The sequence below is a fragment of the Oncorhynchus masou genome, unplaced genomic scaffold, assembly GCF_036934945.1.
Source record: "Oncorhynchus masou masou isolate Uvic2021 unplaced genomic scaffold, UVic_Omas_1.1 unplaced_scaffold_3012, whole genome shotgun sequence".
Lineage (NCBI taxonomy): Eukaryota > Metazoa > Chordata > Actinopteri > Salmoniformes > Salmonidae > Oncorhynchus > Oncorhynchus masou.
This window is the reverse complement of record NW_027009431.1, coordinates 8,673-26,979: the sequence shown is the minus strand read 5'-3', so window position 1 is coordinate 26,979 and position 18,307 is coordinate 8,673. Positions and strand designations below refer to the sequence as shown.

General features: G+C 46.2%; 1 protein-coding gene across 1 annotated transcript in view; it reads right to left on the bottom strand.

Moving 5' to 3' along the window:
- LOC135534107 (phosphatidylinositol 3,4,5-trisphosphate-dependent Rac exchanger 2 protein-like) overlaps positions 1-16,561 on the bottom strand; it is a gene marked incomplete at both ends in the record, with an annotated part of 34,902 nt that extends 18,341 nt beyond the window's left edge. Inside the window, 4 exons of the mRNA XM_064961242.1 lie at positions 519-594; positions 8,875-8,924; positions 9,064-9,167; positions 16,461-16,561. Coding sequence (XP_064817314.1) covers positions 519-594; positions 8,875-8,924; positions 9,064-9,167; positions 16,461-16,561 — 331 coding nt within the window. The remainder of the gene's footprint in view (positions 1-518; positions 595-8,874; positions 8,925-9,063; positions 9,168-16,460) is intronic.
- Between the last annotated feature and the right edge of the window lie 1,746 nt (positions 16,562-18,307).

The following is an 18,307-nucleotide window of genomic DNA, read 5'->3' as shown; positions in this document are numbered from 1 at the left end:
ACACACAGACACACACAGACACACACACACACAGGACAGTTCCAGTTTTGAGTTGGTTCCATTGTAAAGCATTTACCCGTCAGTCAGTATCCTGTATGAGACTATCAATCTGTGGAGCTCAAAGCTCCATGTCAGGGCCAATAGAGATCAGTCATATAGTCACAATGATGTTCCCACTCCGTCTGGCTTCCCCGTGTTCCTCCGTGGAACGGCAACCCGCACACACACACACACTAGAAGACTCCGAGGCCTGTTTTGTGGTTTGTTGTCTCAGTCTGCGACCTCTGACCGGCCTGTTGACAAAACACACATTTCCCTGTTCCCTTTCTTCCTCTGTTTCATCTTTCAATGTATTCCAGGGGAGGGGGGGGGTCCAAATATACATACATGTACATGCCAATAGAGACCATTCAGAATAACATGTGAAGGAGGGTTAGGGTTAGGGAGAGAAAGGAGGAAAGATGTAGGGTTAGGGGTCAGGGGTCAGGAAAAGAAAGGAGGTGAGATGTAGGTTTTACCTGTGCTATGAGCCAGTCTATCAACTTGTTGGCCATCACCACCGACTTGTACGTTCTCAGGTGGTAGTCCTTGTCCCTGGGTGGACCGAAAAACATAGACCAGTTAGAATACGACACAGGCATAGAACATAGAACGGTTCTAATCCGACTTAGGACAGACTAAAGAACAGTTCTAACAGTCCACGTCACAGAATCCCCTTCAACTTGACATTTGAACAGTGAAAGTAACAAGAACAAATGATCGTACGCCACTGAGTTCTGTCAACTCTGAGCATCAAATGTAGATGTATTACAGCCCCCAACTGGATACGACTGTGGGAGACCCCAGAACACTAATGTTATCCATTCATTCAGTACTGGTCAAGTACTTTGGTCAAGTACTTCATACTATCCACCAAAAGTAATGTCCGTCAGTAGAGACCCGAACAGGCTGTGGGTCTACAGGAGAGGGGAGAACATTTGTGTACTGTGTCTGAGTCCCAAATGGTGCCCTATTCCCTACATAGTGCACTACGCTTGACTCTATAAGGGAACAGGGTGATATTTGGGACTGTGTGTTATCACAGTGTTACCACTATGACTGACTCAGTCAGCTGACCCCTCCTCTGCCTGCCAGACCAGGGAATGTCATTGTCACACACACCCATACTGTGACACACACCCATATTGTACACACACACACACACACACACACACACACACACACACACACACAAACACACACACAGACCAGGAAATGTGACTGAACCGCGTCGGTGGGTGATTTTCCCATGAACACAGGGATCTCCCTACGGACACACAAGGGCTTTGGCCAGGGCTGGAAAGTCCAGGACCACCACAACCATAGTGGGACATTCAACTGCATTACTGTGTTAGACACCGGGTCTGGACACTGATGAGGGCGGGGGTGGTGTGATGTATGGTATTTGTTAGTTAGGCACGTTGCTCTGCTGTGCCATGCCCAGAACTCCAGGAAAAGAGCCAGGGAGGCAGGACGCTGGCTGTTTTCCCCTCAGAATTAGCGGGCCTGGGGGTACGGACGGACGGACGGACGGGGGGGGTTAAGAGCAGGCTGTCAGAGTGAAAAACGAGGGGTAAAGACTGGGCCAGCGGGAAGCCATATGCCTGGCATGAGGAGGCAGAGCTGAACTGAAGAGCTAGTGGCTGAAAAGTGGTTAAGGTCAGAGAGGAGTTTCAGCTTGCCTCCTGCCCTCTGGACTACATTCCCTCTATATGGGAGGCAGCCCGGTCGCCTCTTAGGGTTAAGACACAATTCTCCGTCCTTTTCCAGAAGTGTGCACTTGCAAAGTCACTGTGATGGATTTAAAATGGCTGCAGTGAGTTTCCGGGGACTGTTACATGTGAGAAAGGGTTCAGGTGGGTGGAGAAATGCTACGCAGCCCATTGGAAAAGGCCGCATGTCCATATCGTACACCCACCCGGAACTCATTCTCATTTTTATGGACACCGCAAAGGGCTACTCTGAGTCGATATTCACGTCGCAAGAAGGAATTCCCCTCCACCACACCCACTAATTGGGGGAAACAAACAGTCTTTCCCATTGACCCTCGTTGTAAAAGAGCCAACTTTGGGCAATTGAGTAGGTGTTCTACCACTTCACACCAGTAGTGTATGTATATATTTACAAATATATATATATATATGGGGGATTGGAAATGATGCAGACAATTACATTGATGGAAGCTACAATCTATCTGCAATATTAAAGCTGATCTATCCCCTAAAATAAATAATCATCATCATCATCATCATCATCATCATCATCATCATCATCATCATCATCAGGCCCAGTCCAGCAAGGCGAGACTGGCAGGCATACTGGCATACCTTTCATTATTTTACAATCCATAGGAATTGATCGGTTCAAACCACATCATTGTGTGTCCTGTCATTAGAGCCGGTAGAAGTGTAGGGCTCCGTCCCAAATGGCCCAAGTCAAAAGTAGTGCATTAGGTTGCCATTTGGAGCACAGGCACTGACTGCGGGGGTTGCATGTATCCCTACAGGAGAGAAGTGTAACACTAAAATGGCCCGAGGGACCCGGTTGTGGGGGCGGATTCACTGCTTTCTTGTGGGGAAAGCGGGCGCACACACACACACACACACACACACACACACACACACACACACACACACACACACACACACACACACACACACACACACACGCTTCGTCAGCCAGGAAATTCCACCTAATTAGGTAGGGGCTGAACGCTCCAATTCGAGGCCTGGCATTCCAAGGGCCAGAGACCCATTGTGAAAGATACACACACGGCAGAGGCACTCATCACACACAGAGGCAGGAATGCATTGTGAGGGATACTCTCTCTCTCTTCTCTCTCTCTCTCTCTGTCTCTCTCTCTCTCTCTCTGTCTCTCACTCTCACTCTCACTCTCTCACTCTCTCTCTGTCTCTCACTCTCTCTCTCTCTGTATCTCTCTCTCTGTATCTCTCTCTCTGTATCTCTCTCTCTGTATCTCTCTCTCTGTATCTCTCTCTCTCTCTCTCTCTCACACAATCTTTCTCTCTCCCTCTCCGTCTGCCTCTCCCTCACAAAACCTTAGGTATATTTCTACCCTGTGTCAACAAAGCTAGATTGACAGGGTCATCCACCACTCTAGCTAGCTTAAGTTAATGTACAGTACACTATTCTGTGTACAACTTATTTAATGGCAGACACGCAGCTGAGCCTACCAGCAGGACTTTCTGTACACTTCAACTCTACTCCTCCCCTTCTCCCCACCATGGTCTCCTCCTCTTCTCCCCACCATGGTCTCCTCCCCTACCCCCCACCATGGTCTCCTCCCCTTCTCCCCACCATGGTCTCCTCCTCTTCTCCCCACCATGGTCTCCTCCCCTTCTCCCCATCATGGTCTCCTCCTCTACCCCCCACCATGGTCTCCTCCCTTCTCCCCACCATGGTCTCCTCCTCTTCTCCCCACCATGGTCTCCTCCTCTTCTCCCCACCATGGTCTCCTCCCCTTCTCGCCACCATGGTCTCCTCCTCTTCTCCCCACCATGGTCTCCTCCTCTACACCCCACCATGGTCTCCTCCTATACCCCCACCATGGTCTCCTCCCCTTCTCCCCACCATGGTCTCCTCCTCTTCTCCCCACCATGGTCTCCTCCTCTTCTCCCCACCATGGTCTCCTCCTCTTCTCCCCACCATGGTCTCCTCCTCTTCTCCCCACCATGGTCCATGGTCTCCTCCTCTACCCCCCACCATGGTCTCCTCCTCTTCTCCCCACCATGGTCTCCTCCTCTTCTCCCCACCATGGTCTCCTCCTCTACCCCCCACCATGGTCTCCTCCTCTACCCCCCACCATGGTCTCCTCCTCTACCCCCCACCATGGTCTCCTCCTCTACCCCCCACCATGGTCTCCTCCTCTATCCTCCTCTTCTCCCCGCCATGGTCTCCTCCTCTACCCCCCACCATGGTCTCCTCCTCTATCTCCCCACCATGGTCTCCTCCTTCTCCCCACCATGGTCTCTACCCCCCCATCTACCCCCCACCATGGTCTCCTCTATCCCCCACCATGGTCTCCTCCTCTATCCCCCACCATGGTCTCCTCCTCTATCCCCCACCATGGTCTCCTCCTCTTCTCCCCACCATGGTCTCCTCCTCTATCCCCCACCCCCCACCATGGTCTCCTCCTCTATCCCCCACCATGGTCTCCTCCTCTATCCCCCACCATGGTCTCCTCCTCTTCTCCCCACCATGGTCTCCTCCTCTTCCCCCATGGTCCATGGTCTCCTCCTCTACCCCCCACCATGGTCTCCTCCTCTTCTCCCCACCATGGTCTCCTCCTCTTCTCCCCACCATGGTCTCCTCCTCTCCCCCCACCATGGTCTCCTCCTCTACCCCCCACCATGGTCTCCTCCTCTACCCCCCACCATGGTCTCCTCCTCTACCCCCCACCATGGTCTCCTCCTCTACCCCCCACCATCCTCCTCCTTCTCCCCGCCATGGTCTCCTCCTCTACCCCCCACCATGGTCTCCTCCTCTATCCTCCTCTTCTCCCCACCATGGTCTCCTCCTCTACCCCCCACCATGGTCTCCTCCTCTACCCCCCACCATGGTCTCCTCCTCTATCCCCCACCATGGTCTCCTCCTCTTCTCCCCACCATGGTCTCCTCCTCTATCCCCCACCATGGTCTCCTCCTCTATCCCCCACCATGGTCTCTTCCTCTCTCCTCCTTTACCCCCACCATGGTCTCCTCCTCTATCCTCCTCTACCCCCCACCATGGTCTCCTCCTCTATCCCCCACCATGGTCTCCTCCTCTCTCCTCCTCCACCCCCTCTCCTCATCTCTCCTCTCCTCCTCTACCCCTCTCCTCTACCCCCACCATGGTGTGGTTCCTGACAGTTGGTCATGGTGTAACATCCATTCAGCAGAGCTACAAAGACTGACACCCTGTCTGTATGGGCCATGGGGTGTGGGCATTGAAATGGAATGTATAGAAGTGACACAGTCCCTTAGGTGTGACCGATGCAACGTGTCTGTCTATATTGATCCTATGGCCTTTAGTGGGTCTGTAGTGTTTGGGCTGTGACCTACATAAACACAGAGAGGTGCTGTGGAAAGCAGACATCGATTTGGACGCTTTTAACATCCGATCTGAAACTGACCGTTCGACTCTCAAGCAATCGATCGCAATGTTTAATAAATGAAGCTGTTTTTAGGAGGTCGATATTGCTCCTATACGTGCCTGTGTGCCAAATGGCACCCTATTCCCTTAATAGTGCACTACTTTTCACCAGGGTCCGTCAAGATCCGGTAAAAAGTAGTGCACTTTGCAGGGAATAGGGTTCTATTTGGGATGCGGACTGTGTCAACAGTGTCAACAGTGTCAGAGCTCAGGATATAAAAATATTTGGTGTCAAAGCCCATATCAGTCGACTCGTCTCTCATCCTCTGTAGGCGAGCTGGCAGACACATGCACCCTGGGTTCAACGCGTCCAGCTACGGAAATATTCATGCAACACGCCTTCTGAACAGGCTAAATTGAAAACAGGTGCGATCTGGGTAATCCTGGCACGCCCGCTTCCTTCGCCACAGTATACGAAGCGGACCGTTGCTCAACGGAACAGAGTGTCGATGGACAGTTGGGATGAAGAGCGTGTTAACTGACGCCACGTCCGCTTCCTTAGTGTTGTTTGTGTAACAATATAAGAGAACATCAGGGGACATTACTCTGTCATCCGGCCAGCATTGATGGAGTCATCAGCCCCTGTAGCTACAGTCTCACACCGTGGAATCATCACACATGATAACCTATTCCCTTTATAGTGCACTACTTTTGACCAGAGCCCTATTGAATAGGTTGCCATTTGGGATGATTGCATGGTGTTCTGGCTAATGTGTTACACCACAGAGGCAGTGTTTCTGTTATTGGATGTCTGTGTTGGACATGAAATGGCTAGAGGCGATGCTTTGATTGAACTCTAATGAGACTGTAGCTACAGGGGCTGATGACTCCATCAATACTGGATGGAAGAAACATTTCTCTAATAGGCACTGTGTTAATGCCTAAGTACTGTTAGAAGTGTGTGTAAAGTACTGTCCTGTAAGCACTACCCCCTCTCCTCTCCTCTCTCCTCTACCCCCTCTCCCCTCCTCTCTCCTCTACCCCTCTCCTCTCTCCCTCTCCTCTCCTCTCTCCTCTCCTCTCTCCTCTACCCCCTCTCCCCTCCTCTCTCCTCTACCCCTCTCGTCTCTTCTCTCCTCTACCCCTCTCGTCTCCTCTCTCCTCTACCCCCTCTCCTCTCCTCTCTCCTCTACCCCCTCTCCTCTCCTCTCTCCTTTACCCCCTCTCCTCTCCTCTCTCCTCTACCCCTCTCCTCTACTCCTCTCCTCCTCTCGTCTCCTCTCTCCTCTACCCCTCTCCTCTCTCCTCTACCCCTCTCCTCTACTCCTCTCCTCTACCCCTCTTGTCTCCTCTCTCCTCTACCCCTCTCCCTCTCCTCTACCCCCTCCTCTCCTCTACCCCTCTCCTCTCTCCTCTGCCCCCTCGCTCTTCTCCTCTACCCCCTCTCCACTCCTCTCTCCTCTACCCTTCTCCTCTCTCCTCTACCCCTCTCCTCTCTCCTCTACCCCTCTCGTCTCCTCTCTCCCTACCCCTCTCCTCTACCCTCTCCCCCTCTCCTCTACCCCTCCCCTCTCCTCTCCTCTACCCTTCTCTCTCTCTACCCTCTCCTCTCCCTCTCTACCCCTCTCCCTCCTCTCTCCTCTACCCCTCTCTCCTCCTCTACCCCCTGTCTCCTCTACCTCTCCCCTCTCCTCCCTCTCCCCTCCTCTCTCCCTACCCCTCTCCTCTCTCCTCTACCCCTCTTGTCTCCTCTCTCCTCTACCCCTCTCCTCTCCTCTACCCCTCTCCTCCCCTCTCCTCTCCCTCTCCCCACTCTCCTCTACCCTTCTCCTCCTCTCCCTCTACCCCCCTCTCTCCTCTACCCCCTCTCCTCCTCTCCTCTACCCCCTCTACCCCTCTCCTCTCCCTGCCCCCTCCTCTCCTCCTCCCTCTCCTCCTCTCCTTCTCCTCTCTCCTCTACCCCTCTCCTCTCTCCTCTACCCCTCTCCTACCCCTCTCCTCTCCTCCTCTCCTCTCCCTCCTCTACCCTTCTCCTCTCTCCTCTACCCTCTCCCCCTCTCTCTCCTCTACCCCCTCTCCTCTACCCCTCTCCTCCCTCTCCTCTACCCCCCCGCTCTCCCTTCTCCTCTACCCCTTCTCTTCTACTCCTCTCTCCCTCTACCCCTTCTCCTCTCTCCTCTACCCCCTCTCTACCCCTCTCCTCTCCCCTCCTCTACCCCTCTCCTCTCTCCTCTCCCCTCCTCCTCTCCCTCTCTCCCCTCTCCCTCTACCCCCTCCTCTCTCCTCTACCCCCTCGCTCTTCTCCTCTGCCCCCTCTCCCTCCTCTCCTCTACCCCCCTCTTCTCCTCTCTCCTCTACCCCTCTCTCCTCTACCCCTCCTCTCTCCTCTACCCTTCTCCTCTCTCCTCTACCCCTCTCCTCTCTCCTCTACCCCTCTCACCTCTCTCCTCTACCCCTCTCGTCCTCCTCTACCCCTCTCCCCCTACCCCCTCTCCTCTCTCCTCCTCTACCCCCCCTCTCCTTCTTCTCTCCTCTACCCCTCTCCTCTCCTCTCTCCTCTACCCCTCTCCTCTCTCCTCTACCCCCTCGCTCTTCTCCTCTACCCCCTCTCCTCTCCTTTGTCCTCTACCCCCTCGCTCTTCTCCTCTACCCCCTCTCCTCTCCTTTCTCCTCTACCCCCTGCTCTTCTCCTCTACCCCCTCTCTCTCCTCCTCCTCTACCCTCTCTTCTCCTCTTCTCTCTTCTCCTCTCCTCTACCCTCTCTCCTTCCTCCTCTACCCCCTCTACTCTCCTCCTCTACCCCCTCTACTCTCCTCTCCTCTACCCTCTTCTCCTCCATCCCTCTCCTCTCCTTTCTCCTCTACCCCTCTCCTCTCTTCTCCTCCTCTACCCCCTCTCTTCTCCTTTCTCTATCCCCTCTCTTCTCCTCCTCTACCCCCTGTCTCTTCTCCTCCACTACCCCCTCTCCTCTCCTCCACTACCCCCTCTCCTCCCTCTCCTCTACCCCCTCTCCTCCTCTACCCCCTCTCTCTTCTCCTCCACTACCCCCTCTCCTCTCCTCCACTACCCCTCTCCTCTACGCCCCTCTCCTCCTCTACCCCCTCTCCTCCTCTACCCCCTCCTCCTCTACCCCCTCTCCTCTCCTACTGTAGCTACAGGGGTGGATGGCTCCATCAGTATTGTATAGAGTCAGTAGTAGATCTAGTTCTAGGACTATCCCTAATACTGCCCCACTCCATAACCCTCCACATCAATTCCTTCCATCTCCCCTGCTCTCCTCTCTCTCAAACCTTGGCTCTCCCCTGCTCTCCTCTCTCTCTCAGACCTTGGCTCTCCCCTGCTCTCCTCTCTCTCAAACCTTGGCTCTCCCCTGCTCTCAAACCTTGGCTCTCCTCTCTCTCAAACCTTGTCTTTCCAAACAATGACATCATACTTTAGTTCATCATGTAATTGTTCCCTCTCATTTCTCCTTCTCTGTGGTGCTGGTGCTATTTAAAGTTCTGAGAACTGGGCGCTACGGTAACACTGGGCCGGCCCACCTGCCAGAGACGTGGAGAGACATGTGTAATGGACTGGAAGACGCAGTGGCCACCTGGCGTGGCCTAGTCTGCGTCTCCCAAATGGCACCCTATCCCCTACATTGTGCACGACTTCAGACCTTAACCCTATGGGCCTATGGGCCGAAAGTATTACATTATATAGGGGAAAGGCTGTCACTTGAGACACATCCCTACCGTACTGTACCTGATGACCGGAGTGAAGAGACTATGGAGCCTGCAGAAGAGTCTGACACCCTGTAGGGAGGGAGACACAGGAAGAGAGATATTTCATTAGAAGTATGACAACAGCTGAATGTTGCTACAGGTCTCCCGATACAACGGAGCAGATGAGTGTCTGTTCATCCGGACCCCCCAGAAGAGGAGAACTGGTTACCTTGGAGATGACGTCCTGCATGTCACTCCTGGGGTGGTAGGTCCCGTCGTCGTAGCGGAAACGGTATAGCACCGGCTCTGGCTTGAACTGGTGTTTGTCTGTGACTGAAGACACAATTCGCAAGGTGAAATACATACGAAGCATATGATATCATGGTTGGTTGGAGCGTTGTAGTTCATCTTTTAAAAACGTTCAACTACTTATGCATGCAAATCATAGTCAAGTTATTTATTTTTTTGTGGGGGGGGGGGGGGTGCTTTGGTAAATATAATAGGTTTTTATCATATTCAAACCATGCCTGAACCAGTTCAGTTGTACTAGTGTGTGAGAGAACATTCAAATTGTAAAGCAGAGGGGTTACAGATAACAGCTGCTGTGTTAAAAAGCATCTCCCTTTCACTATACTTTTCCAAGACCCTCCGAAAAGAAATCAGTTGGATCAGCATCTTGTACTGGTACTGTAGCATGTAGCATGTAGTTATTATGATAACCAATCCTGGATACTTATTCATTCGCGCGCGCGTGTGTGTGTGTGTGTGTGTGTGTGTGTGTGTGTGTGTGTGTTAGACAGAGAGCTATCAGGGGCTGGGAGTTAAGGGGGCTAGCCTCACCACCAGGGAGTAGAACTAACTAAAGTCTAAACCCCTGGACTCACTCGGTGTTAGGAAGCAATAAAGCAGTGGGAGTGATTTAGGACACCGCTTGGCCACAGGCCCAATTCTTTTCAGGAACAAATAAAACACGTACAGAGCCGTGGGGAAAGGTACCGTCTGTCTGTGTGTGTGTCTGTCTGTGTGTGTGCGTGCGTGCGTGCATGTGTGTAGGGTGCAGTGTAAATGATGTAAGCAGGACCCCGGCCACAGCTCGACACACTAAATGCATCACACAGTCCTAATCCGCAGCCGCAGAGCAGCCATTTTAAACTATATTAAATAAACGGCATGGTGAGAAGAGATGGTTATATGTAAGCTGTTATCTAAACAGTCTGGTAGGAGAGAGAGAGTTTTAAATAAGACATCTGCTCTACACTGGTCTATGTAAATAAAAAACATAAGGGTGAAATTACTGGTCTGAAAGGCTTCACTTGTTGAACCCAAAGCTATTTATCACACACACACACACACACACACACACACACACACACACACACACACACACACACACACACACACACACACACACACACACACACACACACACACACACACACACACACACACACACACACACACACACACACACACACACACACACAGATGGAGAGAGACAGCCTAGACACACAGACCGACACACAGGCAGACAGACAGACGGAGAGACACACACACACAGAGAGACAGAGAGAGACTGACAGATGGAGAGACAGACAGGCAGCCTAGACACACAGACAGACAGACAGACAGACAGACAGACAGACAGACAGCCTAGACACACAGATGGAGAGACAGAGAGAGACACACACACAGAGAGAGACAGAGAGAGACACACAGATGGAGAGACAGAGAGCGGTGGGCTGTGAAATGCTTAAAACACAGTACTCCACGATGCCTTTTTAAAACTATTCAACCTGGTTTTGGAGAGGGGCTGCTTCCCTGATATTTGGAACCGGAAGCTCATAACCCCCCAATATATATATATATATATATATATTTATAATTTAAAGTGACAAATTGGACCCTAATAACTAGAGAGGAATATGTGTCACCAGTAACATGGGGAACCGCTCTGCCGTTTCCTCTGACCCAAACACAGAACAGACCACATTACACACACTAATAAACCAGCATGTTCAACAGAAAAGCAGAGGGAAACTATTTGAATGTTTTGTTGATTTAAGGATGCTTTTGATTCCTTCTGGCATGATGGATTATATTACAAAACCCTCCAAAGTGGCATTGGGGGTAAAGTACATGACATCATAAAATCGATTTACTCAAACAGCACATGTGGTATTAAACTGAAAAATAACATTGTTTTTTTGCACAAGGGCAATGAGTGAGACAAGGGTGCAGTTTACAACGTAAAACACCAAATAATGCATGCAGAGCCGAATTAGGCCGATACCTGCTAATTATCAAAATCTATTCGATAAACTCCCATATCTATTGGGTAAAATACCACAGTGTGCGATCATAGCAGCAAGATTTGGGACCTGTTGCCACAAGAAAAGGTCAACAAGTGAAGAACAAACCCATTGTAAATACAACCCATGTCTATGTTGAACTATCTTCCCAATTGTACTTTAACTATTTGCACATAATATGACATTTGAAATGTCTTCATTATTTTGTAACTTTTGGGATAGTAATGTTTACTGTTTATTTAACTTTTGTTTATTATCTACTTCACTTGCTTCGGCAATGTTAACATATGTTTCTCATGCCAATAAAGCCCTTAAATTGAATGAGACAGAGAGACATACAGATGGAGAGAGAGAGAGAGAGAGAGAGAGAGAGAGAGAGAGAGAGAGAGAGAGAGAGAGTCAGAGAGAGACAGAGAGAGACAGAGAGAGATGGAGAGAGACGGAGAGAGAGAGAGGGAGAGATGGAGAGAGACAGAGAGAGATAGAGATAGAGAGAGAGAGGGAGAGCCAGAGAGAGAGAGAGAGAGAGAGAGAGAGAGAGATTTCCAAACCTCCCATAACAAAGGCATCTATTGGGTGAAATACCACAGTGTGCCATCACAGCAGCAATATTTGTGACCTGTTGCCACAAGGGCAACCAGTGAAGAACACCATTGTAAATACAACCCATATTTATGTTTATTTATTTTCACTTTACTATTTATACATCGTTACAACATGACATAATGACATTTGAAAAGTCATTTTTTTTTTTTTTTTTTTTTTTGTTGTTTATTGTGTATTTCACTTGCTTTGGCAAACATATGTTTCCCATGCAAATATAGATAAATACACTGTAGGTATACTGTATAGATAAATACACTGTAGGTATACTGTATAGATAAATACACTGTAGGTATACTGTATAGATAAATACACTGTAGGTATATGGTATACTGTATAGATAAACACACTGTAGGTATACGGTATACTGTATAGATAAATACACTGTAGGTATACGGTATACTGTATAGATAAATACACTGTAGGTATACGGTATACTGTATAGATAAATACACTGTAGGTATACTGTATAGATAAATACACTGTAGGTATATGGTATACTGTATAGATAAACACACTGTAGGTATACGGTATACTGTATAGATAAATACACTGTAGGTATACGGTATACTGTATAGATAAATACACTGTAGGTATACGGTATACTGTATAGATAAACACACTGTAGGTATACGGTATACTGTATAGATAAATACACTGTAGGTATACGGTATACTGTATAGATAAATACACTGTAGGTATACGGTATACTGTATAGATAAATACACTGTAGGTATACGGTATACTGTATAGATAAATACACTGTGGGTATACGGTATACTGTATAGATAAATACACTGTAGGTATACGGTATACTGTATATATAAATACACTGTAGGTATACGGTATACTGTATATATAAATACACTGTAGGTATACGGTATACTGTATAGATAAATACACTGTAGGTATACGGTGTACTGTATAGATAAATACACTGTAGGTATACTGTATAGATAAATACACTGTAGGTATACTGTATAGATAAATACACTGTAGGTATACGGTATACTGTATAGATAAATACACTGTAGGTATACGGTATACTGTATAGATAAATACACTGTAGGTATACGGTATACTGTATAGATAAATACACTGTAGGTATACGGTATACTGTATAGATAAATACACTGTAGGTATACGGTATACTGTATAGATAAATACACTGTAGGTATACGGTATACTGTATAGATAAATACACTGTAGGTATACTGTATAGATAAATACACTGTAGGTATACGGTATACTGTATAGATAAATACACTGTAGGTATACTGTATAGATAAATACACTGTAGGTATACGGTATACTGTATAGATAAATACACTGTAGGTAACTGTATAGATAAATACACTGTAGGTATACGGTATACTGTATAGATAAATACACTGTAGGTATACTGTATAGATAAATACACTGTAGGTATACGGTATACTGTATAGATAAATACACTGTAGGTAACTGTATAGATAAATACACTGTAGGTATACGGTATACTGTATAGATAAATACACTGTAGGTATACTGTATAGATAAATACACTGTAGGTATACGGTATACTGTATAGATAAATACACTGTAGGTATACGGTATACTGTATAGATAAATACACTGTAGGTATACTGTATAGATAAATACACTGTAGGTATACAGTATACTGTATAGATAAATACACTGTAGGTATACGGTATACTGTATAGATAAATACACTGTAGGTATACTGTATAGATAAATACACTGTAGGTATATGGTATACTGTATAGATAAACACACTGTAGGTATACGGTATACTGTATAGATAAATACACTGTAGGTATACGGTATACTGTATAGATAAATACACTGTAGGTATACGGTATACTGTATAGATAAACACACTGTAGGTATACGGTATACTGTATAGATAAATACACTGTAGGTATACGGTATACTGTATAGATAAATACACTGTAGGTATACGGTATACTGTATAGATAAATACACTGTAGGTATACGGTATACTGTATAGATAAATACACTGTAGGTATACGGTATACTGTATAGATAAATACACTGTAGGTATACTGTATAGATAAATACACTGTAGGTATACGGTATACTGTATAGATAAATACACTGTAGGTAACTGTATAGATAAATACACTGTAGGTATACGGTATACTGTATAGATAAATACACTGTAGGTATACTGTATAGATAAATACACTGTAGGTATACGGTATACTGTATAGATAAATACACTGTAGGTATACGGTATACTGTATAGATAAATACACTGTAGGTAACTGTATAGATAAATACACTGTAGGTATACGGTATACTGTATAGATAAATACACTGTAGGTATACTGTATAGATAAATACACTGTAGGTATACGGTATACTGTATAGATAAATACACTGTAGGTATACGGTATACTGTATAGATAAATACACTGTAGGTAACTGTATAGATAAATACACTGTAGGTATACGGTATACTGTATAGATAAATACACTGTAGGTAACTGTATAGATAAATACACTGTAGGTATACGGTATACTGTATAGATAAATACACTGTAGGTATACTGTATAGATAAATACACTGTAGGTATACGGTTGTTACGGATACAGTTATCCTGTGTGTGTGTGTATCCTGTGTGTGTGTTTCTTTTCTCTCCTTCTCCCCTCACAGGTGAAAATCATCACTCCCCAATCAGTCAACAATCAATCATCAATCAGAAGACACACCTCCTCATATTTCCTAAACCTATCACAGTTCCTTCCCCATGGTTTAAAAACCCCATCATTTGTTTGTTCTAGAGCTCAGCTCAATCTCTCTGTAAATGCCATGTCTGTAGGTCTCTGTGTTTCACTCTCGCTTTGTGTCTTAACCTCTCTTTTGTTTAAGCACCTCATAGCACTTTGTCATCACCTGTGAGTATTGTTTTTGGTTATGGTGTTTGTGTTTGATTGCTGGTGGAAAAGGGGGAAACCAAGACAAGTCGCCCATGGGCATACACTACCCGTAGGTGAACTTTGTTAAATACACTAGTTAGAACTGGGCGGACCACCCACTGTATTTTTGGTTAGTTAGTTAGCTGTTGTTAAAGTAGGCTAGTCTAGCTTAGGGGTGTTTTTGAATACTTATTGTTTCTTTCCTTGGGTCCAGCTCAGCCCCTTTTCCTGCTCCCCCCATTACCGAGTGTTTATAAATAAACCTAGAGTTTGACGGTAGATTTCAGTTGTTGTGCTTATTTCGTTCACACTTTTCCTTTGTCACAATAATAATTTGCATGAGTTATGTTACAAGTCTCTTTACCATCCCCCCTAGACTGTCGGGCCAAAAGGGATTCGTAACAACGGTATACTGTATAGATAAATACACTGTAGGTATACGGTATACTGTATAGATAAATACACTGTGGGTATACTGTATAGATAAATACACTGTAGGTATACGGTATACTGTATAGATAAATACACTGTAGGTAACTGTATAGATAAATACACTGTAGGTATACAGTATACTGTATAGATAAATACACTGTAGGTAACTGTATAGATAAATACACTGTAGGTAACTGTATAGATAAATACACTGTAGGTATACTGTATAGATAAATACACTGTAGGTATACTGTATAGATAAATACACTGTAGGTATACGGTATACTGTATAGATAAATACACTGTAGGTATACTGTATAGATAAATACACTGTAGGTATACGGTATACTGTATAGATAAATACACTGTAGGTAACTGTATAGATAAATACACTGTAGGTATACGGTATACTGTATAGATAAATACACTGTAGGTAACTGTATAGATAAATACACTGTAGGTATACGGTATACTGTATAGATAAATACACTGTAGGTATACTGTATAGATAAATACACTGTGGGTATACTGTATAGATAAATACACTGTGGGTATACGGTATACTGTATAGATAAATACACTGTGGGTATACGGTATACTGTATAGATAAATACACTGTGGGTATACGGTATACTGTATAGATAAATACACTGTAGGTATACGGTATACTGTATAGATAAATACACTGTAGGTATACGGTATACTGTATAGATAAATACACTGTGGGTATACGGTATACTGTATAGATAAATACACTGTGGGTATACGGTATACTGTATAGATAAATACACTGTAGGTAACTGTATAGATAAATACACTGTGGGTATACGGTATACTGTATAGATAAATACACTGTAGGTATACTGTATAGATAAATACACTGTAGGTATACTGTATAGATAAATACACTGTAGGTATACGGTATACTGTATAGATAAATACACTGTGGGTATACTGTATAGATAAACACACTGTAGGTATACGGTATACTGTATAGATAAACACACTGTAGGTATACTGTATAGATAAATACACTGTAGATATACTGTATAGATAAACACACTGTATGTTCCTGTTTCTGGGGATGATGAGAATCAGAACATTTAGGAAGGACTAGGGATAACAAGGTGTGAAAGACGTAAGTGTGATTGTTAGGCGTATGAGGAACATCGAGGTGAGGGAAGAGGAGGAAGAGGAAGATGTTTCAGGTTTAGATGTAGGTGGAAGAAACTTGTGGGGGTCAAATAAAATCACTGAAGGCCAAATTCGACCGGCGGGCCGCCAGTTGGAGAACCCTGGACTACATGACGATGAACATACAGTATAGTGGATCACTTACCATGGTGTATGATGCCATTCTCCAGTAGAGCCTGTCCCAGATGAACCCCCTCCTCTGGGTTATCAGTCTCCCCGATGTCCACCAGCCAGCTCACAAACTCACTGAGGGGACAGGAAATAACACAACGTCGTTAATGACACAACACTAATGTCCACCAGCCAGCTCACAAACTCACTGAGGGGACAGGAAATAACACAACGTCGTTAATGACACAACACTAATGTCCACCAGCCAGCTCATTATCTCACTGGGGGGACAGGAAATAACACAACGTCGTTAATGACACAACACTAATGTCCACCAGCCAGCTCATTATCTCACTGGGGGGATAGGAAATAACACAACGTCGTTAATGACACAACACTAATGTCCACCAGCCAGCTCATTATCTCACTGGGGGGACAGGAAATAACACAACGTCGTTAATGACACAACACTAATGTCCACCAGCCAGCTCATTATCTCACTGGGGGGACAGGAAATAACACAACGTCGTTAATGACACAACACTAATGTCCATCAGCCAGCTCATTATCTCACTGGGGGGACAGGAAATAACACAACGTCGTTAATGACACAACACTAATGTCCACCAGCCAGCTCATTATCTCACTGGGGGGACAGGAAATAACACAACGTCGTTAATGACACAACACTAATGTCCACCAGCCAGCTCATTATCTCACTGGGGGGACAGGAAATAACACAACGTCGTTAATGACACAACACTAATGTCCACCAGCCAGCTCATTATCTCACTGGGGGGACAGGAAATAACACAACGCCGTTAATGACACAACACTAATGTCCACCAGCCAGCTCATTATCTCACTGGGGGGACAGGAAATAACACAACGTCGTTAATGACACAACACTAATGTCCACCAGCCAGCTCATTATCTCACTGGGGGATAGGAAATAACACAACGTCGTTAATGACACAACACTAATGTCCACCAGCCAGCTCATTATCTCACTGGGGGGACAGGAAATAACACAACGTCGTTAATGACACAACACTAATGTCCATCAGCCAGCTCATTATCTCACTGGGGGGACAGGAAATAACACAACGTCGTTAATGACACAACACTAATGTCCACCAGCCAGCTCATTATCTCACTGGGGGGATAGGAAATAACACAACGTCGTTAATGACACAACACTAATGTCCACCAGCCAGCTCATTATCTCACTGGGGGACAGGAAATAACACAACGTCGTTAATGACACAACACTAATGTCCATCAGCCAGCTCATTATCTCACTGGGGGGACAGGAAATAACACAACGTCGTTAATGACACAACACTAATGTCCACCAGCCAGCTCATTATCTCACTGGGGGACAGGAAATAACACAACGTCGTTAATGACACAACACTAATGTCCACCAGCCAGCTCATTATCTCACTGGGGGGACAGGAAATAACACAACGTCGTTAATGACACAACACTAATGTCCACCAGCCAGCTCATTATCTCACTGGGGGGACAGGAAATAACACAACGTCGTTAATGACACAACACTAATGTCCACCAGCCAGCTCATTATCTCACTGGGGGGACAGGAAATAACACAACATCGTTAATGACACAACACTAATGTCCACCAGCCAGCTCATTATCTCACTGGGGGGACAGGAAATAACACAACGTCGTTAATGACACAACACTAATGTCCACCAGCCAGCTCATTATCTCACTGGGGGACAGGAAATAACACAACGTCGTTAATGACACAACACTAATGTCCACCAGCCAGCTCATTATCTCACTGGGGGGACAGGAAATAACACAACACCGTTAATGACACAACACTAATGTCCACCAGCCAGCTCATTATCT